Genomic DNA, 24,317 nt, shown 5'->3' with positions numbered 1-24,317 from the left:
GAGACCCAACTTAAGAGCAGCTGAGGCAATGTTAGCCCGCGGGGCGTCACGATGGGACTGGGGGGGCCTCGATAGCGATGGTTATCATTCTTAAGGGATGGCGATCTCGTGCCAAGCGTGCGAAGCGCCTCGCCCGAGGGGCCTCGGCCTGCTCGGGTGGGAGGTAGCGCGGGAGGTGCGCGCAGGAGCCGGGCCCGCCCGCAGCGCCACCACCCGCAGCGCCTTCGGTGGGTCCGGGCGGCGCGCATCTTGGCCTTGGGCGGGGACGGGGCGGGCGGGGACCGCGGCTCCTCCCTCCTCGGCCCCGGGCTCCCCTCCTCTTAACCCGCGCGCTGGGGCGCCGGGGCCACTGGGCTCCGCCGAGCAAGCGAGAGGTCAGCGCGAAGGCGAGCCGCGCGCGTCCAGCCCGCCGGCATGGCCCCAGCAGCGGCGTCGGGGGGCAGCGGCCTGCCCAGCGGCGTCTCCGTCTTCACTACCTTCCCGGACCTGCTCTTCATCTTCGAGTTTGTGAGTGGCTGGCGCGGCCGTGCCCAGGGAAGGGGCTGGCTGGGTGGTGGCGGCCGGAGCCGCGGGCTGCACGGGTCTCCGGAGCGTCGGGGTAGCTGGGCCACAGCGGGGTCTCCCTCCTCCCCTCCCACGCCCCGTCGTTCGGCCTCCTCTAGACAAGGGCAATGGGTGCACAGTCCCGGGACCCAGGTGGGAAGTCCAAATTCGCAACATGGGTCGAATGTTGGAAGCAGGCCTGGGTCCACCTGCCGTGCGCTGGTTTCAGAGCCCCCCTCCCAACTCGCTTCGCTGGAGTCGCGCAGAGTATGCCCTTCCGAGGGCGACGTCCTTGGAGGAGTGCCCAGCTTTTCCCAGGGTTAGGGTTTCGAGAAAGAGAGAAAGAAAGAAAAGAAAGAAGAAAGAAAGAAAGAAAGAAAGAAAGAAAGAAAGAAAGAAAGAAAGAAAGAAAGAAAGAAAGAAAGAAAGAAAATAAGAGAAAGGAAGGAAAAGAAAGGAAGAAAAAGAAAGAAAGAAGAAAGAAAGAAAGAAAGAAAGAAAGAAAGAAAGAAAGAAAGAAAGAAAAGATAGAAGAAGGAAACCTGAGTACGCATTGCCAACTGAGGTCTGCAGATTGGGTTGGTGTAGTATAAGGAGCTGAATCTGGATTATTCTTTTCTGGCATTTGAAAGTTTCTGGCCAGTGAACGTTCTTGCCACCACTTTGATCTGGAAATAATAAAACAAGCCATCGTTTGATCGCCACAGTCACTCTGCCCTGTGCGGGCGGGTGGGGGTCAGGGAGAGGGAGCAGCCTGAGCGGTCCTGGGCCCCGGCTGACCTTGGGCGGCAGGAACCCCGCTCCTGAAGCTGGAGCTGCACTGTCTCGGCTGCTGGTGGCTACGGAAAGCACTTCCCACTCCCGGCTCTTAGTAAGGTGGTCGCTGTGTGGGGACGCTTCAGGTCTCCCTCAGCCTAACTAACAGCTGCGGGGGGCGCAGTCCCTTACCTGGGAGGGGGCGTGCTGTATTTACTCTGTGGGTGTGGTGCGTTGTGGTCACAGAGACTCCTTCCCTGCACCCCCACTGTGTAGAAACGGCTGCCAGGAGAGTTGGTTGGAAAAGACTATGTCCTAGCTTGAATGTCTAAAAATGGGACCCTGGCTTCTTATTGTCTGATTGGAGGCAGAAGGATGTGAACAGCAAAGGAAGCAACTTCTGTTCTCCGTGGAGGGTTTGGGGGAAAGGGCTAAGGGGGCTGCGGTTGCCTGGGGACGCCGTATCACTGAAGTGTGAATTGCATTGAGCCCAAACCTGGGTGTATCCAGAATACCTTCAGATCCTGGAGCTAACCAGAATCTAAGGAAGTGACATCTAGAAGACACCCTGGACACCACTAAGCCCAGTCCCACCATTTATGGATGATGACATCCAGGCCCAGAGAGAGGGGCTTGCATCCACTGGAATATTCTTTTCCCAAACGGCTCATCTGCACTGCCATTCAGCAGTTAGCCTGTGCTTCCCCAAGGCTGAGTTTCTGAAAAGAGCACATAGACCCTATGACTTGGGAATAAGTAGTGGTGGTTTCTTCAGAGGCTACTGGCATTACATTTTTATTTTTTTATTTATGATAGTCGCACAGAGAGAGAGAGAGAGGCAGAGACACAGGCAGAGGGAGAAGCAGACTCCATGCACCGGGAGCCCGACGTGGGATTCGATCCCGGGTCTCCAGGATCGTGCCCTGGGCCAAAGGCAGGCGCCAAACCGCTGGGCCACCCAGGGATCCCGCTACTGCATTACCAAGGCAGAGTTTCATAACCAAAACAGATGATGGCTAATGGTGAGGTGTGATGGGGCAAGAGAGATTTTTTTAAGCAACAAAAGATATTCCTAATGGCTTTTAAACTGCCCTTATAAGTGGCTTACAATGTCTTTGTAGCTGTTTGAGGAGCATTAAAACAAGAATCAGAAGAGTGTGTTACTTGAACTCCAGGCTGAAGACTCTGTTGTACCATCTTCCTCTTGCCCTGACAAGAATGGGCTCAGGTGGCAGCAGGTAGTGGCAGGTGCGGGGGGGGGGGGGGGGCTGAGGGGCAAGGTGGGGAAGGCTGGCTTCACCGAAGGGACAAGACTCCCAGTGCCCTCTGCCTCCTCTTGGTATCACAGTTTAGGGGAAGGAGTGCCCCTGAGGGTAGGAACAGACCAGCCAAACAGAGCAATCAGCTGGGTGGGGACAAGAGGATACCACCTCCGAAACCCAAAAAGTGAAAGAAGGCTGAGTGTGGGAAATCTCAGAACCATGAGTTAGTGGAAATTTACTCCTCCTGAGGCAGTTCTGTGACCTGAGATAGTAAAGGCTTCTAGAAAAAGTCATTCTTTCTTGCTTGGAACTTTCCTCTCAGCTGTGTTAGAAGTGATTTTTTTTCTTCTTATGGGCACCTGAGTGGCTCAGTGGGTTAAGCATCTGACTCTTGGTTTCAGCTCAAGTCATGATCTCTGGGTCCTGAGATCAAGCCCCACAGCTGGGCTCTCTGCTCAGCAGAGAGTCTACTGGAGATTCTTTCTGCTTTCCCTCTCCCTTTGCCTCTCCCCCCACTTGTGCTCCCTCTCTCTAGAATAAATAAATAAGTCTTTGAGAAAAAAAAAAAGATTTTATTCTCCTTAATCTCAGCCCTGCTCTCCCACTTCCATTCCTTCCTCCCAACTCCCCAAGAGACCTTGGGTGCCTCAGTGTGTGCCTCTGAATCTCTTTCCTCCTCTCCAGAGTGGGGATGCACCCACGGGTTGCTTGGGAGAGCAGAAAAGAAAGCCGACACTGGTTCTTTAAGTATTCCTCTGCACAGTTTGTAAGATTTTAGAGTGGAAACTGTATGTGTCTTGATGTGTGGAAAGAGTAGTGAATTAAAGGACTCTGAGAAGGGTTTTTTAAATTACAGACTATTACAACTCAACAACAAAAAGACACGTAACCCATTAGAAAATGTGCAACAAACTTGAATAGGCATTTCTCCAGAGGAGCTTCATAAGCATATGAAAAGAGGTTCAGCATCATTAGTCATTAGGAAAATGGAATAAAAACTACAATGAGGTATGATTTCATGTGAAATTATGGTGATTATTATTTAAAAAAAAAGATTAGGCATCCCTAATCTGTTCTTCTCTTGATAGACATTTTGGCTGTTTTAAATTTGTTCCTTTCTGCTGGTGCAGATGGCATTGCCAAGAACATTCTTCTATGTGCCTCATTAGCTACATGTTGGGAAGTTCCTCCCAGAACACATAGGGAGGATTTGACCTCCTGCTTCATAAGAAAGGCACATCTTCCTTTTCCCAGTTGTTATCACATTGCTGTTCAAAAAGTTGATTCCAATGTCCAATCTCTGGAAGCAGAGTTACCCAGCTGATGAAGCATTAATTAAGCTCAGGCCCCTTCCAAGACCCTGCCTTAGTTCGCCTTCTTTGATAAAGAAGGTCCCCAAATTGTCTGTTTCGAGCTAAACCTGGACCTTTCCAGCTCCCACCAGCAGTGCGTGAAAGTCCCCACTGTTCCTCATCCTTGCCACACTGGATTGCATCAGAATTTGCAATTTTCTGCTAATCCAATGGGTGTGAAATGCTTGGGTATGTTCTAAATCTGTGGTCTGTTGAGTTGATTAGTCACAATTCATACCCCATGCCTGACTTCCCAGGAGCCCGAGAGTCACAGATGCCAGCATCCAAGGCCAACAGGGTGGAGCTCCCCTCCTCTCCCCTCTCAAGGCAAGGAAACTGCCCAAAGGGGCTGGGAAGGGTGGTGACTCGGGGGAGGGGTGGGTGGCAGTATACGGCAACCTCACTCTGGCCCAGCACCCCTATCCCAGACCTCTGAAAGCTGTAGGGCGTGGTAGGAAGTAGAAGGCTGGCCCTACCAGGTAGTGTGAGCCACACAGGCCATACCGCTGTTGCAGGTAGTAGAGTCACAGGGGCACCCCCCCCCCATTGAGAGGCTCCCAGCAGAATGTCCTGTTTTCCAACAACTCACCGGGGGGCTTTGCTTCTGGCCTGCTCCCCTGTCCCCACTCAAGGGGAGACTTTTTCTTTGGGGATCACAGTCTCTTGTTGCCTCTTCCTCTTCTTTTCTAAGCCAGAAGCTCTATGACACTCAGACCACCATTCATGGAACAAAACGTTAACGTCGAATGCTCTTTGTCTCAGCTCTGGCCAGGGCCAGAGGAAGCTCTTCTCACAAAGTGCCAGGTTATGAAACCATTAACTTGGCTCCCTCTTCCCCAGCCACTGACAGAGGAAAAAGGAAAAGCCACTGGCTGGAGTGGCTGGGGATGAAGAGAGACTTGGGGAATGCAGAAAAGGAGGGTGAGAGCCAAGGCTCCTAGGGTGCACTTTTTGAGGTGAATGTGAAGTGGGGAGCTTCACCTGGAAGGGGGTTTGCAGTTTCGATACTCACAGTGAACTGGATACAGTAGTTACCCAAATGAGACTGTTTCTCTCACCCAAAGAAGCTGAGGACTTTTATTATTTGAGAGTGACCAGACAAGTCCTGAGACCTGCCCTAGATTTTCACCTGCCTGGTAAACAGCTGCCCTACAGAGCCAGCGTGGAGCAGTGAGGGTGGGGTAGAGAGGCAGGATGATATAGCAGCTTTCTGGTGGGTGGTCCACCTTCTGGTTACATTGTGAAGACAGCATGAGGACTCATAGGAGATGAGAGTTGTACTCACCGAAACCGAATTTTTCGGAGCTGGGACGAGACTGAGGTTGGGGGTGGGGAACGGAAAGGGGGGAGGCGGAGGAGGGGGTGGAGCCCAGCTTCCTCAGGTAACTCGGTCTCCAGGGTGCCACTTCTTACAGTGACAGCAAGTCATGTCCAGGATTTGCATTCACCCCAACACCCATGATGAATTTTTGCCCACAGCAGAAAGGATCATGAAAGGGCAGCCCAGGGGAGGGCTTGGTTCCCTTCTTCCCTTTTCTCCATGTCCCCCCACCCCCACCCCAGGAGTTGAAGGGGCAGCTCAGAGCCACTGGGGAGCTCCCAGCCCCTGAATCTGCTTGTAAAAAAAAAAAAAAACCCTGAAGGATCTGAGTCACTAGGTCAAGGCTGGGTCCAAGAATCTGCATTTGATAAGCCATTGATTCAGCAAAAGTTTGGAGTGGCCATCAGTAGACCAGCCCACCCCCTCAATGTTTTTACCAGGGACAGAGTAGTGGAGACAGTGCTTAGTGAGAGGCTGGGGCAGGGAGCCAGATGCCCTACAGGTACTCCTGGGTTCAAGGCAGGCACCCTCTGTGCTTCTGGTGAAATTTCCCTGCTGGCCCAGCCAGGGACCTCTTCTGTAGTCACCAGGGAGTGGGGGCTGGCCAGTGTAGGATAGCGGCTGAGCTTGGCCTTCACTGGCTGTGCCCACTGACTCCCAGCCCTATGTCCTTGTCTTGTGTTGGGGGCCCCTCTCTGTAGCTGTTTAGAAGGGGATAAGGACACTGCCTGGCTTTTCTCCTTTCTTCCTCTCTAAAGGGAGGGGAAGAACTATAGTAGTCGTTTCTCAGGGGTTTGTTCTTGGAGTTGAGAAATGACTTTTCTGGTTTTTCAAGAACCAGAGGACTGCTTTGATCAGGAGTCAGTGGCTTTGAGCTGTTGTCTGGAAACTGTTTAGTGTGATAATGGGGCTTAACTCCCAGATGGTCATGCATTTGTCATCACAACCTTGGTACTTCGAAAAAGGTTGCTTTTAAGCTTCCCGTAGGTCCCTCCCTGGCTTGATGCAGATGGGATAATACCTAGGGCAGGAGGAGGTATCCTCTGTCTGAGTGCTTTCAGGAGAGGAGGATCCCAGATGCCGCTGCAGGGGAGGAGGAGCGCTAGCTCACACTCACACTCTGGTCACTCAGGTTGGGTCAGGGACAAAGGCTGACTATTTACACCTACACCTGCCACGCCCTCTGCGGGAAGGGCTGGGGGATGTTGATGGGGGTTGCTCACAGTGCTGCCAGCCTAGGCCAGCTCTGTACAACCTTTGGAGTGTCTTGGCTTTGCTCTGGGATTAGGTTTATTCTCTGGGAAAGGCTGTGGGTGGGGACTGGATGGTTTGGGGCCTGCCTTGAGGTGGGATGGGGCCAGCCAGTCGACGCCTGGATTGGGCTAGGGGCTGAATGCTAACAGATTCATGTTAAGCCCCGGCTTCTAACTCCAGCCCCCTGCCCCCCGGCTACTGCACCCCCACCCCAGACACAAGCCTGCCTGGGGCTTCCTTTTGGACTCCCAAATATCAGTCCCTGGACAAAGTGTTTTGGACCAAAGGCCATCAGGGGCAGACACTAAAATACTCCAGCAGGTGTTCTCTTCAGGTGCTGATGGATACGAGGACGGTGAGTGAGTGGCACCCCTCATTCCAGAAGCACTAATGCCATGGACAAGTGTAGGCTCACTCTACACTGGCTTCAGGTTGTTCCTGGGGGCCTGGAGCAGGTTCTGCTACTCTCTGCATCTGTGGGGCCCCAACTGGCTTTCTACATTCTGGTGGAAAGGCCTAGCTCCTGGGTAGCTCCTGCTGGGCACCAGCAGCATGATTATTTCCCAGGTAACGAACTGACATTGATTAGTGATTTTGTGCAAGGCTTAGCTCCAGGCTCTCTGCTACTCCCACCTCATTAATAGCTAATGTTCTGCCCACACTGGGGCAAAACAAGTCCCTAAGGCCTGAAGAAAATATGTAGGAACTAAAAGAAAAGCCTTGTCACCAGCCATCACACATTGATATGCACGGGTAGTGGGAAGAGGCACAGCCAGTCTCAGCTGACCTGAAATTCCACACCATAGCCCCGGATTCCTGTTAGAACGAAGTCAGGCTGGGAGGGAAGGGGCCAGGAAGAGGCAGGAGGAGTAGCCCCCGAAACACTCCGGGATCCAACTTTGAAGATGGCCCTCAGAAAACCAAGGGCGCAGGCTTTAAGGGTGGGAGGAGAGTCCTAGAACCGAGCAAACAGAGAAGGACCAAAAGTGAGACTGGCACCCTTACACCTGTCAGGAGGGGTGAGGGGTGGGGGCAGCTCATGACAAATGTCCTGTTGATGGACCTGGGGATGAGAACTGCAGGCCTGTGCCTGCAGAAGAGCGAGTCACGTCCTTCAGTGTTCTGATCTTTTCGCTTGTTTTTTGGTCTTAAACACAAACCTTGCTATTCTTTTCCTCTGAAAGAACAGAGCCTATTGAGCGAGTGGAGGGGTGGGGGAGGGGAAGCCTGCCTCCGGAAGCCACCTCCCTTGCAGTTCTCTCTAGACCCAGGGTGGCTCTGGCTAGGAGCCGGCCGGAGGCTCAGGGACTAGTCTCCTGGCATTCGATGTGGCAGTTCTCATGGCCATTTCCAAAGCGACCCTAGACAAGGGGGAGGTTTCATGGGTTTTCATGAACCCACAAGTTGCCTTGGGTAACTGCCACACGCACGGAGGAGGATCTGACCCAGGCTGCACAGCCCGCCTGTCCGAGCGGGTGCTCAGCAGCTGTGGGGATGTGGGCAGACAACTGCACCTCAGTTTCTGCATCAATAAAATGGTGATATAATAGCACCCACCTTGAGGATTGAGGCGAGGAATGAGTGAATGAGGGTAATATGCACAAAGCTCTCAAAACGACACGATGCACATAGTTGCTGCTCGACAGCTGTTAAGTACCACTATTATTAATTTACCAATGACTCAAACATCTGTTCTGAGATCAACTGGCCAATCCCTGCTAGAAGGAGGGATGCAGAAGACCCATTCCACACTACCTCTAGCCTTAGACACCCTTCTCAGGCAGGGGGTGAGTGAGATTTGGGAGTGGGCAGGGCTGCGGAGGGCACACCTGACCTGTCTCCTGGGTGGTCAGGTACGGCATAGACGCCACCCTCTGTAGGGCCTTCCCCATGCCTCCTCTGCTCCGAGCTGCCCCTGGCCAGCCTGCTGGGGTGGCAGTCCTGCCTGCCTCCTGCCCCAGGGGCAGGGGATGTCTTAAGCCTCTCTCCTGTCCCACTCTGTCAGCTTGGTGCCAGGATGGGTGGGGAGAGCTTTGTGAATTCTCAGTGTCATGCAAATTGCTGCCTCTACCCCAAGGGGAAGGAGCCAGTTACCAGTGGGCCTGGGATTAAGCCTTACAAAAATAATTTATCTTCAAGTGTCAGTGTATCAGTGTATGGCCACCATCTGGAAGAGCATTGATTCAGGAAGAGGGTGGCCTCTGGCACAAAAGTGTGTCCTCACCCCTCCCAGTCTCCTTACTGCCCTGTGGCTTATGATAAGCCAAGCGCGGATGGGTAGAGGGGCCTGACAGGAAGGATTCCACTTTGCTTTTGTGTCTTAGGACTCTTTCTAAAACCAGCCCATAGCCCTGCACTGGTCTCCATTCGAGGTGTCCCTTTAGTGCAGGTGGCATGGTGGGACTAAGTTCTCTATCATTTAAGCCCAGACTTCTCCTGTGCCCCCACCTGGAAGCCCACCCTGAGAGCACTCCCTTTCCTGGCACTTGGCACCTGTATGGCCATCCCTTGTTTGGCTGTGTCTCCTGCCTGGACCCTAAGTCTGTCCATGTTCCTGGCACAGATCATGCCCTCTGAAGCCTTTGTTCTTAGCCTGTGTTGGTAGGAGAGGGGCTACTTCTCGTCTCCCACCTGGCTACTATGAATCACAAGGGTGTCTTTGACTCCAAGGGGTAGATGGAGGATGAAATTGACAGTCACCTGCAATTCCCAAGAAAGAACCACTAGGACCCTGGAAAGAAGCCCTGTGTGGGCAGTCCCTTCCCACTACACAGGGTACACACCTGTTTTGTTTGTTGGTTCACCACATTACTGTCCGACTTAGTGATGCCCATTAGTGCCTGTTGTTTTTCTTGCACTGCAGCCAGCCCCATCTGGTCTAGCATTTCCCTGGATGTGCCCCCCTTTTACAGGTGACTTACTGGCATTTGTCACGGAACCTCCTTGTCTCTGTTTATCCTGCTGGGTAAAGCCCGTGGGTATAGGTGAGGTTAGGAAATTTTTCCATCCAAATGAGGACATGCTTGTCTGAAAGCCCCTAGCTCTGTGGACCAGAAAGAACTTTTCATTCATTCAGGAATGGGTGACTGTCCTCTGCACGGGGAGGGAGTGACTAGTGGCCAGTACCTAGAGCAGAGGTATAGTTGTGGAAGAGATTTCCCCAGGGCTGGAGGGAAGTGGGATTGCAGGCCTGGACAGAGGCCTCTTCTCCATCCACACCCACCGTGTTAATGTCCACTGCAGACCTGAATTCACCTCTAACCCTCTGAATCTCAAGTCTCTAGCTCCCTTTCCACAAACAGACTCAAGGCTCCCTGAGTCTTGGCCTTACCTCCAGATTAGATGAAGAGACACTATCCAAGCCTACCTTGAGAGGCCTAATGGCACAATGGGTCCCCCTGGAAGAATGAACCTGGTGATGAAGGGTCGGTGGGGGGGCTGGAGCAACTTGCATAGGTAAACTGAGTCGGGTGGCCTCAACACCACTCCTGGTGTAGCCTCAGCAGTCAGACTCCCAGTGAGCTGCCTTGTCAGCTGACAGAGGCAGTGGGGGTCCACACAGGGAGAATCTTCTGACTCCTCCCCACCCAGACACCTCCCTATGGGGTCTGTGTAAATTGCTGGGCTCTGTCCCTGTCCTGGGCAGAGATGTTTAGCTGGTTACCCTCACTGGGGTCCTGACATGTTTACCAGGACCTGACTCTGTGCTTGGTGGACCCAGAGCTGCTCCAGTGGAGCCTGGCAGCAAGACTGGAAGGGAGAGATGGATCCGTGTTTTAGTGCATGCCTTTGGCTAAGGTCTACCTGTGGGGATGTACCTGCCTCAGTGCTGGCCATGGTCAAGAGCGCTCTCGACGTCTGCTAAATGCATGGATGGACAAATGAATGAGGGAGGGGGTGAGCCAGGGAAGCCTCTCCTTTGATTTTTTGGGGACTGAGTTCCTCTACAACAGCGGGGTGAGGCTCACACAAGAACCAGAGAAGCTGGCATAAGCCCCACACGTGTGCTTCCTGCCATCACTCCCCCCCCCCCCCCCTACAGGAAAAGAGTCCCCAGCCTCCCTCTCAGATCTGTTTTCTGAAGAGACTCTTCTCTTCAGAGCCAAGGGTCTTTGGGGAAGGCGTCAGTGTTTGGGAATCTTGTCTTGGTCTTCCCCTCTGACCTCCCTCTGTGCCTCCTCCTACCTGGTGCTTATGTCCTCTTGACTTCACTGTGGTACCCTACCCTTCTCTGCAATAGCACATCCATAACCAGCCTCTACACACACACACTCAGGCACACATGCACTCATGCATACGCACCCCCCCACACACACAAATGCTCTCTACTCTAACTCACAGAATGATGAATCTTTTTAGTCACTCAACCATTAGAGCTCATTGAGCTTCTCCTAGAGCACACAGTTATTATACTGGTCAGATCACTTACATGACATCCCTTTCTAGCATTGCAATAACCCCTGCCCACTAAAATAATCCAGTGAGCATAGACATTTCTCTCAACACAAATTGAGGTTACTGGTCCAGGTGGCCTCGAGAGAGCACCAAAGGGCTCAGAGCTCACAGCAGCTGGGACTTGTCTCATCTGGTGTGGCTATCTTTCCTTTTCCTTCGTAGGGAGATGATCTGAGGCCCCCTGACCAAAGTGGCAGGATAGCTCAGTGGTAGGTGCACAGCCTACACTCAGTGACCAGTTTCCTTTGCTTCTCAAGAGTTCAGATTACAGACTCCTGTTTACGTGTGCCTTCAGGAAACCCACACCGTGCCCTCAGAGCCATTGGGAATTCTGGTGCTGGACTCCAAGGCGCCACGCTACCAAGTGTGTGTGTGTGTGTGTGTGTGTGTGTGTGTGTGTGTAAAACCCTGCATGAGAAGTCCTCTTTAAGTTCACACCCTGACTTGGGATTGGAAAAGTGTCTTCTTGTGAAGACCCTGACAAAGTAAAACGGAGCCCCAGAAAAACATCCAGAGAATTTGAGCAATTCTCCCGCATTGACCTCAGTTATCCCAGCCGTGCCGCAAAAACACTGGGTGATTGTGGACGCAGAGCTCTTTCAGCCTTGCACAAGCAGTGGAAACACCATACAAATCTCAAGAATGTGCTGGAGGATTCCTTTTCCCCCTTTTGTAACCAAAGCTCATTGTTTGAAGGAAAACTCTCTCCCATTTTAATGTCCTTTGTGTTTCCTTCCACAGAGGCAGAAACATTTTTCTCAGCTTTTGATTTTGGGGAGATCATCAGTTTTTCTCTTTTTGATGTTTCTGAAGCTATTTTTAAATTCAAGATCCCAATACAGTTTGGAGTGGATAATTGTGCATGTTGAGATCCTAGACCTATGGGAATCTTCACATGGTTACAGATGAGGCTTTGCCTCATCATACGGCAGCTGAGACAGCAAGTGCTCAGGTGCTCACCATGTGCCAGGCACTCCGCAGACATAACCCCATTTCACCCCAACCCCATGGGGTGGGTGGGCACTGTTGTTATCACTTTTTCAAATAGGGAACAGAGAGGTTAAGAAACCTGCCCAGGAACAACTGGCCACCCAGCTAGTAAGTGGCAGAGCTGAGATCAAAACTTGGTAGCAAAAAAAAAAAAAAAAAGAAAGAAAGAAACTTGGTAGCCTGCCTCCTATGGATTAATTTGGAAAGAAAAATGGGGAACCTTGTCTTAGTTTATACGAGAGCTCCCACAGAGACTATTTCCTGAGGTAATTTTTCTTTCTTTTTTTTTTTTTTCAAAAATCATTTGATTGCACAGGCACAAATATAAATTCTTCTAGGTCTTTGGAATTTTTTTTAGTTTGATTTTGTATATTACCCCTGGTTCTTAGGGAATCTCAACTCTGCTCAGCATCCCAAACCAGACTGAATTAAAGATGGGTGGTTTCCAATCCTGAAATACCAGGGGTTGGGGCCTCAGATCACCAGCTCATTCCTACTCACAGACACTGAGGCTATATCCCTGGATCTGGAGGACAGCCGAGGACAAGGCAAGACAGGGATTGAAATCTTGAGGAAAGAAGAGGAAAGGGAGCTTTGCACTGAAGCCCAGTCAGGACCTGGAGAGGTGCCTCGGCTGGAATCACTGGACAGTCGAGCAGGGTGTCAGAGACAGGAGCCAGTTCTTCTTCTGTTTGACAGGAATCACCAGAACATAACCCCAGGGCTTGTGTTATGGAAGGATGTTCTAAGGCTTTTGGCAAACAGCCTGGGATGTCTGTTGCATATGCTAGAATTTTCCTTCTCTCCACTAGAGTCAGACCCTGGGCATTGATATTTTTTCAAGGTGTCCCAGGCAATTCTAGCACTGAGTGAGGGCTGCAGACCACAGTGTTAATCCAGACCTGCCACCATTTTCCAGCTTGGGGTTCTGGACCCCACAGAGAGAGCTCAGTGCAGAAGATCCTAAGGCCACCCAACTTAGAGGTCGTTTTCTACAGCTACCATAGCCAGCTGCACCATCTCTGTCTGGGAGTACAGGGGATGACCTGGGTGTAGGCAGGGGGTGGTGGGAAGTCCGGCCCCTTGACAGAGATGAGCGGAAACTGGAGTCATGCCTCCACTTGGATGACTAATGTTTCAAAATGATTGCCTGTGAGCATTTGCTGCCTCTGGGAGCTGGGAGCCGCTTGGAGGTTTCTTTACAAAAGGAATGCTTGAACCCTCACCCACCCCCTTCTCTTGGCAAATATTTGGCCAGTGGGGTACTGAGGCCAGGATGGGGTGGACTGCTACCTGCCCGGGAAGCCTTATCTCCCCGGGTGTGGGCGCTCTGCTTGCTCTCTCTGTTTGCTCTCTGCACACTTAGTAGGTGGAGTGGGGCAGTCACTGGCTTTGTCCCACGGTTCACACTGAGCCCCAGCTCTCCACGGAGCGGAGTCTTGAAGGCCATCACATGGCCTAGGGATCTGCTCTGCCTCGAGGCTCGACCCCCTGAGCCCCACCTTCAGCCACCCCTCCCCCTCACTGCCTCCCCTAGGCCCAGCAGCCGGGCCTTCTGAGGCCCTCACTGCCGCTTCAGCATCCTGTGGACTTGCCTCTTGTGTTGTGTTATATTATTATATATATACTCCTTCTTCCCCCTGCAAAGCCACTTCTTGACCTTTCGGCCCAGTTACGCAGTTAGTCCAACTCTCCCTCTGAGACTCGATTGGAGGCCCGCACCAGTCCAGGCCGCTGTGCCACTCCGGGCTGGTTATCATCCTGCCTTGTAAATCGGCTGCCTCTGCATCTGTCTGTGAGGGCAGCTGGCCTCGTGGGTGAGCAGCATCTTACCCCGGTTGTGGGGTGGTGCTGGGCACAGCGCCAGAAGCTGCACACTCACATCCACAGTGCCAGCCAGCGTGCGCCAGCCTGCCCTGGGGAGACCCAGCTGTGAACTGCCACTCGTACACCAGGAAGCCGGGGCCGAGAGGCTGACTCATGCCGCGGCCTCCTGCGGCGGCTCGGGTGGGCAGAGAGCCCCTGGCCGGGCTCCCGAGCACCGCTGGTGGTGGACGCTGCATGTGTGGGGGCTGCGGGGGCCGGCCGCTGCCCCTTTCCCGGGAGGAGGCTGCTGGGACGGCCGACAGCTGCCGACGTGCATCTGCACGGACTTCTCACTGCAGTGGTGCCTGCGCCCCGCTCACAGGCCTCTAGCTGGGAGGAGATGCCTCCGCTCAGCCTCCCGGCCTCAGGGATGGCCTGCTCCCACCTCAGCACCCCTCCCAGGCGGGCCCCTGGGGTTCCTTCCTACAGCCCCACATTTCTCTCCGGAGACCCAGGGGGCAGGGCCGTGGTGGGAGAGGACAGGCCCCTGGCAGTCTTCTAGGGGCAAGACCCCCCAGTTTTAATCATTTCATCTATGTCGAGGGCATGACCTTCATACGATGTGTAACTTAAAATACATTCCAGGGAAAGACTGGGCCTGGAGCGTGCTTCCTTCACGAACGTCCCTGGGAACCAGTGGCTCCTCGCCTGTTTCCAGCTTGGAGGCTCCAGAATGAGACACGTTCACCTCATGTCCCTCACATGGCAGGGGTCAGAATGGGCCCATGGGGTGTGCTGTGATGGTAGAGACATTTTGTACAAGTCCCCCTGAGAGAGACTTCCTCTCCTTGAAAGACATTATACTAAAGGAAAGTAGCCAGTCATAAAAGCCCATCTTTTATTATATGATTCAACTCAGGTGAAAGTTCAGAATAGGAACTATAGAGACAGGAAGCAGACTGATTAGTGGTCCCTTAGGGATGGGAGGGAGGGAAGCAAGTGATAGCTAAAGGGTACAGAGACTCTTTAGAGGTGATGAAAATGTCCCAAAGTTGGGCTGGAGCCAACGCTTGCACAAACCTATAAATATCCCCAAACCATTGAATTTTACACTTTAAATAGGCAATTTGTAAGTAAATTATATCTCATTAAAGCTGTGTAAGATAGAGAGAGAATTGCTTCCCACCATCTTACTATGAAACTTGCTGCCATAGATAAACTGTGCAAAGAAATAAAAAGCATAATTGTTAAAAAGGATCTTCACAAGGTCGGACACCCAAAGGCAGGATAGGGTCCTGAGGTCTGCCAGGGGGCAGGGGCCGGGATTGAGCCCAGGGTGGGCTTTGATCCTGTGAACAGATATTCTTACCACAGGCTCCAGGAATCTGAGAGAGAAAGAGAGAATGAATTTTCCAGGGAGCTGGAACACAGTCTCCATCATATAGGTAAAAGTCCACACCTGAAGCAGGTCAAGTGACTGGATGAACTTGGCACTCAGAACTTCCCTCTGCCTGGGTGCCAGAAGCTCAGTGTCAAAACTGGGACCACATCTAGCAAGGCTGCATGCTCCAGACTCATGGCAGGCAATGCATAAATCATTACAGTTTACTCATACCCATCCGACAGGAGACCCTGAAGGCTGGCCAACTAACTCAGACGCTGATGCACAGCTGGACAGATGTCCCACACCCAGGAGTTAGCTGTGAACGAGGGGGACCTCACCCCCACCATCACATGGTCACATGGCCATCTTGTAACTAACCCAGAGCACCTATTTTGTGCTGGCTGCTGCCAAGGAGAAGCAAGGGCAGGGCTCCCTGAGAGCATATGAACAGGGAACCTAACTGAGATTGCTCCTCCTTGGATGGTCACCTGGTGTCCAGGCAAAGGACGCCCTGGAGAGGAGGATCCCAGACCTTTGCCTCTGCCCTCCAGACAGGCATGCCCGGTTCTCCTACCTCCCCAGGCCGCGCTTGGGCTTCCTACACCCAAGTTCTCAGCCTCCAGCATTTTCGTGTCTCTTTGTCAGGGCCCGTTATGAGAAAGGCCAAGTAATCTGTGTGATCTTGGAGGCAGCTATGGATGAAAAGCACACACATGCGCAGATCTTATGGTACGATTGTCTAAGGAGTTTTAGTTAACTATTTGCTCCAATGATTACAAGTTGTAAAATGTGCCCCACTGCCCCTGCCAGTGCCTTCAGGGACCCTCAGATTCAACAGTAGAGGAAGTGTTCTGGTCAGAGATGCCCATATCTGATTCATTAGGCTCAGCTTTGCTTTGATAACTCCAGATTCTTCATTTATCTGATTTTTCTACTCAAATGACTCTCTCCTGACGCTTCTCAGCTGAGAGGGTCAGAGGACACCTGTGAGGACGACGGTCTCTTGCCTAGCAGGTGGGCAAGGGAGCCAAGCAGGTACCAGAGAGGGAGCCAAGACACCACTCGAGCTCACACTGTAGGGGACGGAGGGCTGGGGGGCAACCTGTCCTCAGCCCCTAGATGCTCTGAAGGACCTTGGAGACCTTTGACCACAAAGCCCTGTCCACCTGTGCCCCAGCCTTACCAAGCACAGCCCTTACCTGGGTGAGGGATGGCAGAGGAGGCTGGGCTGCCTTCCCGAGGATGAAGAGGGAGAGTGGAAGAGAAGACAGGCCCAGCTTCAGCTCAGGGAGCCGAGATGGTGGCCTCAGGGGGTGTTATGACTCCTACGTTGTCCTGCGCTCCTCTAAAAACATGGGCTTCCTGAGCCTTCGGACAGCAGCAAGGGTGTCCTCTGGATGAGAACAGGGAAGTGCTTCTCTCATACCAGTCCTAGGCCACCAAGGAGGAGGATAAGTAGGAGGAGGAGGAGGGCAGACCTCTCCACTCCAGCCCTGACCCTGGTAGTCAGAGCACTTCCTGGACTTGGGGATTTAAGGGATCAAATATTTTTTTAAAAAATTATGCTTATGACATAGTGTGGTTGATTTACTGTGCCAAGTAAAGACCAAAGAATCAACTGGTCACTAACCTTTCATAAGAGAAAAGATAATTTAATGTCAAAATAGGAGGATTTAATCAAGGATAAAACCTTAGAATAATGATAATACCGGAGGAGATAAGTCCTTTCCTGGGATGACAAATGACTTAACGTCCACGTGCCTCAGTTTCCCCATCTGAAAAACAAGTTGGTACCTTGTCCACAAGGTTGTTGTAAGAAATAGCTGAGTTAATATTTGCAAAGTGCTAGCGCCAGCATATAAGTGCGATATGCGTTTTTGTTAAATAAAAAATTAAAATTGTAGTTAAAACATGAATAAAGGCAAACAAGCAGGGATGGGACTGAGACTGGCAATGCCTCGAAGGGGCAGTAAGGGGCATTATTGGTAAGGAAAAATGCCCACCACCGTTCTCTGCCTCCTTTCTGTTTTTCTGCCCCTAATGCCCCAGCAGGATTCTGGATCTGGTCCTTCCTGTGTGTGGGCTCTCCTGCCCTGATATTCACCCCTGCCCTCCTTCCCTCTGCAGATCTTCGGGGGCCTGGTGTGGATCTTGATTGCCTCGTCCCTGGTGCCCATCCCCCTGGTCCAGGGCTGGGTGATGTTTGTGTCTGTGTTCTGCTTCATGGCCACCACAGCCCTGCTTGTCCTGTACATAATTGGTGCCCACGGCGGGGAGACTTCCTGGGTCACCCTGGTGAGTCACAGTCCGGAATGTTTGAGGTGGGTGGGTGGGTATTGGACCCTCTCTCCTGGCAGGCCGGCTTTTCCAGCGCTGGGTGAGGCCGTCCTGTAGATTGCCTCCTAGCCCCGTTCCCAGGCTGAGCTGGCCAGGCCTTCGGCTCTGAGCTCTCCCCAGCAGCCCAGGGCCCCCCATGGCAAGAAGGTCAGGAGAAGGTGAAGGCAGAGGTTGCCTGGTTCCCATTGGGTCTGCTCTGTTTTCTCCTGCATGACTGCCTTTTTCATGGATAACCAGCAGTCCAGCTGCCCCTCCCCATACCACCTGCACCTGCCAGGTGCCTGCTGGCATCTCCTAACATCCCAGAGAGCTGGATTCCATCTTAGGAGGGGGCAGGGACCTGGAGGCTGCCTTTGGCTGCCCAGTGTGAGGCCAGGCTTACTGGCCAGTGCCCAGTGGTGGCCTTCTAAAGCAGGGTCCCCGGAAAAGGACTTGGAGGGGGGAGTGGGATGGCCCATGGTATTAATTCTGCATAAGTTCTGCCTTGAAGGCCCTTTAGGGGGATAAAACTTATACGTGGAATACCTGCCCTTTACCTACAGTGGAAGGGGGGCAGGACCATTTGGCCAGGCCTCTACCCTCAGAAGGCCTTCTATTTAGACTTGCAAAATAACCTCCAAATGACAGCTACTCAAACTGCATTCTGGTTCCTCTTTGCTATTAAACTTATCTGGAGCTCCCCTAGCTCCCCAAAATGAAACAATAAGACAAAAGTGACAGTGGAAATGACCTGGGCCTCTCTCACCCTGCCCTCGTCCCTGAGGCCACCCGTGATGCTTCTCAGGGCCAGAGCCAATTTCTACCTGTGAGATTCCAGGCTGCCCCTCCTGTCCCCCACCTCTTCCTTGATTCTATCTCAAGGGAAAGCTATGTGCCTTCTCCCCTGAAGTCCTGACTATGGTCCCCATTCCAGTGAAATAGAACCAGCTGGGCAGTGCTGGTTACACAGCCTCTGTGAGGAGGGGGCTGGGGGCTGATGATGGGTGGATGGGGCAGGGGTTGGGGCAGGAAAGCCCTTCTTTCCCAAAGGAAGCAGCAGAAGATGAGGGCAGGATCTGAGCTACGCCAGGAGGGAACAAGTCGAGGAGACAGGCCTGGTTAAGACCGCAGCTGCCCACCTCTCTGACAGTGCTTTCTGACCCTGCAGGACGCAGCCTACCACTGTATCGCTGCCCTGTTTTACCTCAGCGCCTCTGTGCTGGAAGCTTTGGCCACCATTGGAATGCAGGAGGGCTACACCTACAAACAGTACCACGAGAACATCTCTGCAGTGGTGAGTGCCCCAGTCGATTTGCCCCTGGTCCCAGCTCCCCCGCACCCTCCCGCCCATAGAGGGTCAGCAGAAGGCTGCTTGGGCCCTCCCCTTTCTTTTTACTTCACTGACTTCCGAAGAAATGAAGCCCTGGAGAAGGGAGATGACGCGTGACGTGCCTGAGCCTCCTTTAGCCCTCTGGTCAGTGCTGCGCTGTGCAGGCCTAGGCTGGCCCAGGGCTCTGTGCCTGGGTGGGCTTTGCAAAAGGGAAATGACCATGAGTGTCACAGAGTATCTGAGCCCTCCATGAAGGATCTTATTTAACTCTCCCCAGTACCAATAGCATGTAGGTGCTCTTATTATACCCATTTCACAGATGCAGAACTAGGACACCAAGAACATGGATAACTTGCTCCAAGATGGCCAGGAATTCCCAGTGTCCAGGACAGTTCTGTCCCCTTACTCTTAGCATCTGTTTGAAGTGGTGAGGCTGGCCACTTGGGTCTGCTGGCTCTCCCTGAGTGATCTTCCCTCAAAGCACACAGGCTGGGGGAAGCCTTGAGCCCAGGGATGTAAAATCAAGTGGCTAGTGTCTCGCCAAGCCCTGGTTTCGGGGCTGGGGCTGTGGAGAAGCCTTTCTGGGCCCAGCATGTCCAGAGCCCTCCACTGTGGACGTTTGCTGCTGTAATAAGACCTTGTGGTCTTCTTGATGACGCCTCCTGCCTGACAACTCTGAGAACCCACTGCAGGAGGAGGCGCTGAGCAGGTACTAGCTGCATCTGTGAAATGGGCCTATAGTTCTGGTCTGACTCCCTCGGGACTGTAGAGATGCTAAACACTCTTCTCTAGGCCGTCACAGTGAGCAGTGCAGGGCCTGGGGAGGGGGTCCTGAGCCTCATTCACTCCATTAGCCGAGCAAATGGGGGTGCCCGCAGTGTGTGGCCAGAGTACACAGGTCAGGAGGGCCTCTGCACTCTGAAAGAAGCCTTCTCCAACTGCAGGGTCAGACCCACCAGTGGGCTTTGAGGTCATAACCCCATTTTCTTCCTAAGGGAATGAATGAGAATGATGACAGAGAGTAGGAGGGTGCTTTGATTCACAAAACCTTTCTCCAGAGCTCTGCACATGTTGGCTCCCACAAGTATTCGAACTTGCAATATCAGATGTATTTCTAACCCTGGGTGTTGCTTCAAAAATATGAAAAAGCTTCAGGAAGTAGCACTCCTCAGATTTCTGGGGGTCGACCTGTGAGTTATATAAATGCTGAGGTCAAATGTGGTGATCAATCACAAGATCCCAGCCCCAGATGCCTGAACTGTACCGTCCCTACTTTTTGGTAAGAGCAGAGCAGAGGCTGAGCGGAAAGCCATGGGGAGGGGCATTGTTGGGCTCTACGGAAGGGTTTGGCAGGTGGTGCTCTTCTTGCTCCCAAAGGGAGGGGTCTGAAGGAAAGTTCCTGAAAGTCTCACCTGGGTCCCTATGGGCCCATTCTCTGCCCCAAGGAAGCCACATATTCCCCCTAAGTTCCCTGCCTACTCTCCAGTTCCATAAACATGGCCACTTCCTGGTCCCTGGCACCCCCTCAAATATCCCACAGTGTGGGAGTGTCTCCCACTTTGGCTTATCTTCCAAGCTGGTTGGTTCTAAATAGTAACACAACCAGGCAACACCTTGGTTGTTCCTTCTTCCCTTGGGAGACTGGTGAGGTGTTTCCTTTGTCATTCTTCCAATAACTCTTGTAGAGGGCCTCATACCCCCCCACCCTGCCCCATCCCAACCCCAGAAGCCTTCTCTCCCAACAGACAGCAACAGCAAGGCATTTGACAACAATTTCCATGAAATGATTGTAGGTAACGACGGTAGTGAAATGCACCTGGAGTGTGGCTAGCACAATGACCCAGACAGGGTGAATGCCTCTGCCCATGGGACAGATCTCTAGTTGAGAACCACTATGATCTACTATGTTCCAACTTTTCGTTTTCTTCCTACCGAAATGCAACATACATCCAAAGAAGTGAGCAAGTTGCAAATGTACAGATGGGTGAATTTCCATAAAGTAACCCCTCTGTGTAACAAGCCTCCAAATTGAGAACTAGAACATAATAAATGGCTCCCAGGATCCGCTTGTCCTGCCGCTATCACTGTGCACCCAAATGAAGGAACCACCTTCCTGATTTCTAGCTACCTAGTTCAATTTTGCCTGCTTTTGAACTTCATGTAAATGGAGTCATACAGTGTGCATTCTTTTATGTCTGGCTTCTTTCTCTCAACCTTAGGTTTGTGAGGCTCATCCGCATTTTGGGGTGGAGATGTACAGTGTTTATTCTTGTTGCTGTATAGCATTCCACCTGTGACTACACCAACATCTATTTATCCACTCCGCAATTCTTCATGTCCCTCCATTTTTGTTAGTTGAATTAGACAACACATGGGCATGCCCCGGCAAAGTCGGGAGTGCCGGAATCAAGAATCAAAATGTTGGGCACCTGGGTGGCTCACTGGTTGAGTAACCTTTGGCTCGGGTTGGGATCCTGGGATCCTGGAATCGAGTCCCACATCAGGCTCCCCATGGGGAGCCTACTTCTCCCTCTGCCTATGTCTGCCTCTCTCTGTCTCATGAAAAAAATAAATAAAATCTTAAAAAAAAAATGCTGCCAGCAGGCCGAGGCAGTGGGCCAAAGGTGATATCTGAGCCCGGTTCAATGTAAAGCCACGCCTTTCTATGCAAAATATCAGTTGTTCTGGTGCACAGGGCAAACCCTGTCCAACCACATCATGCCTTTCTCCTGTCCTGAGGGTAGCCAGCCAGGAAATGAGGAGGAACCTCAAGACCTTCTCCCTCACATTCCTGGCCTTTGGAAGCATCTGGCCTGCCTCTCCCCGTCTCTGTGTTACTTAGTTGGAGCTGCCTCAAAAGCTAACTTCTCCCTCTATTCTTTGCTGGCAGCAGACAGTGTGTGCCAGAGGGATCCCTGGGATTGGTGGGAATTACTGAGGGCAGCTGGAAATTTCTACAGAAATCTGGAGTAACACGAATGGCAGCCATCATTATGGAGAGGGGATTCTGAAGAACCAAGGCTATGCATTCATGTCCCTGGCTCTTAGTGTCCCAGTGTGCCATTGCTTGACCTCACTAGGAAAATAAGCGTTTCCTGTTACTGCCGGGGACATCTGAGGTGCTCTTGCCAAGGGTTCTCATTGGGTCTGGAATTCCCCAGACACTAAACTGCTCCTCTCTGACAGGGAGAGGTGTTCTTTTGGGGTGGGCCACTCATTCACATACAACTGTGCCTTTTAGACAGTGTTCAGGGGTTCCCAGATGAGTTCTCTTACATTTGTTATTAAATAACTCGGCTTACTCATCCCCTCTGGCCAATAAGGGTGAAGGGTTCGCCCATGTGTGGAGGCAGGGAGAGAGCAGGCACGATGACCGCTAGTGTTTATGGGCATTTTCAAGAGTCATGGAACCGTAGCTGCCCTAATGTTGTGCCTGGGTTGGAAACTCTTGACCTCGCACCCAAGGTCACAAATCCAGGTGCAGATATTTGACGTGGGGACAGGAAAGCCTTCAGGGAGGCTAGCCACGCAGAGCAGGGTGGTAGGAATAGATGGTGCCCACGTGAACACAAGTCAGGGACTTGACAGGGACAAAGTGACCATTTGCCCCATTTCCAGGGCCTTTGTTCCCAGCATCAAAACGCCAACCAGATCTTTCCAACAGCTTTCTCAGTAAGCCCCCCTCCTTTTTGCAAAAGCTCCCATCCCTCCTCCCTGTTCCAGTCCCTCACTTCCTGTGAGCCTGGCACACCCTTGCCCATGCTTATGAAATTAAGATTCCTGGAATAAAATTCTGGTAGGGATCTGAGGATGACCAGACAGCATCAAGACCTTAACCAGAGCCAGCAAACCCACTTGTTCATTTTCCCTTAGCCAAGGCCAGTGGAATCACAGCTGGTACACTCTAGCCTTAGTGGTGTGGGGGAAGGAAAATTTCCATTAAGAGCAGTATTATTTGAAGGGTCTCTGGGGGTCTCCATTTCTAGTTGGGTCGCATTAGCACAATGACATGTGATGGCAGGTAGTTGACCTTGCACACCACATCCTGTGCATCAGTAGGTCACCCAGAGCTCTGTGCTGAAAGCATTATGGGACCACAGAACAAATGTCTATGGGAATGACAAGAAGCAGCGGCGGCCCATACCCTTTCAGGCCATCGTCCCCAAGCACCATGGGAGTGTGGACAGCCCACGCATTGCCCCCCCAATGCACCCCCATTAATTGTTGTTTATCTCGGTTTCAGGTGTTTTCATATGTGGCCACTCTGCTGTACGTGGTCCATGCAGTGTTTTCTTTAATCAGATGGAAGTCTTCATAAAACAGCAGAACTTTTGCTGAAAACCCAGACGGTGTTAACTGATCAGCCTGCCTTCCAGAATAACATTTTAGAATGCACAAATAGTCTCGATGGTGGAAAAAAGAAAACAAAAAAGCAATGCTCTGTTTCTTGTGGGTGTTATGTTTACTCTCCCATATACCTTCATGTCAGGGCTGGGGGCCTGTATGTTTAGCCTCCAACCACTGAGCTGTCTTTCTAGAGCTGTTTCCTATTTGTGGAAGGGGGCTGTGGGGCTGGGAAATAGGGACTGTGCCCAAGAAACAAAGATCCCCTGGTGACCCCTGGACCGGATCTTGAGAACTGTCTGTTGGACTTCCCACAAGCTCTTTTGAGTACCCATCCTGGGGCACGTTTCCAAGTCTTCATGGATAGTCTCCCTGTCCTGGGGAGTAAAGCTCACCCAACAAGTATCTGCAGATGTCCACAGTGGAAGATGATAAACCTTTGAAATACTTTATAAAATGCCTTTATGCTCAATATTTTTGTGGGGTGTTCTGGGGGTTTTGTTTTTAATTTCCTAGTTTCAGGGACTCCATCATTTCAGCCTACTTTCTGAGGAATCCTTTGGCTTATACTGAATCTCTAGAGCCATTAAATGGCAGTTCAGATGACAGCTGTGTATGCTTGGCCACCGCACTGCTGGAGAGCCCGTCACTGGGTATCTCACCCTCCCCAGCTACCAGGTGCAGCAGACAGCTTCACCCTTTCTGGAGACTCGCCAAGTACCAGCCTGGGGAACTCCTGTCTAATGCAGCACAGACCCCTAAAATACAAAGGAATCTGTGTTCCATTAGAAAGTCCTAAACCCAGGAGCACCTGGGTGGCTCAGTTGGTTGAGCAGCCAACTCTTGATCTCAGCTCAGGTCTTGATCTCAGGGTCATGAGTTCAAGCCCCACACTGAGCTCCACACTGGGTGTGGCACCTACTTGTAAAAAAACAAAACAAACAAAACAAAACAAAAAACAAGTCTTTAAGCCAAAAGAAAATGAGATGCAAAAGTTTCTTCTCCTTATGAAGCTGATCAGAAATCCTCTGGGCAATGTGCTTTGTGTTTTGTTCCAATTAGGGATATGAATAATAATAAACTGTTTTTGGAATTTCCCTGGGCCACTCCCAAGGAGGGCAAGGGGACTACTGAGGGAAGGGAAGTAAGAAGACAAGTGGTGAGTGCCATGTTTTAGGTGTAGGATGTCTGGATTGAAAGGAAA

At 51.9% G+C, this 24,317-nt stretch overlaps 1 protein-coding gene across 1 annotated transcript; it reads left to right on the top strand.

Annotated features, from left to right (window-relative positions):
* Positions 1-329: 329 nt before the first annotated feature.
* MAL (mal, T cell differentiation protein) lies at positions 330-24,051 on the top strand. The gene is made up of 4 exons (XM_055327554.1): positions 330-507; positions 17,251-17,418; positions 18,608-18,733; positions 23,013-24,051. Exons 1-4 carry the CDS (start codon positions 415-417, stop codon positions 23,085-23,087), a joined length of 462 nt encoding a protein of 153 aa, XP_055183529.1. The 5' UTR covers positions 330-414; the 3' UTR covers positions 23,088-24,051.
* The last annotated feature ends 266 nt before the right edge of the window (positions 24,052-24,317 follow it).

The sequence above is a fragment of the Nyctereutes procyonoides genome, unplaced genomic scaffold, assembly GCF_905146905.1.
Source record: "Nyctereutes procyonoides isolate TBG_1078 unplaced genomic scaffold, NYPRO_anot_genome, whole genome shotgun sequence".
NCBI lineage: Eukaryota > Metazoa > Chordata > Mammalia > Carnivora > Canidae > Nyctereutes > Nyctereutes procyonoides.
Note: the sequence above shows the minus strand (reverse complement) of the source record. Positions and strands in the feature narration are given on the sequence as shown.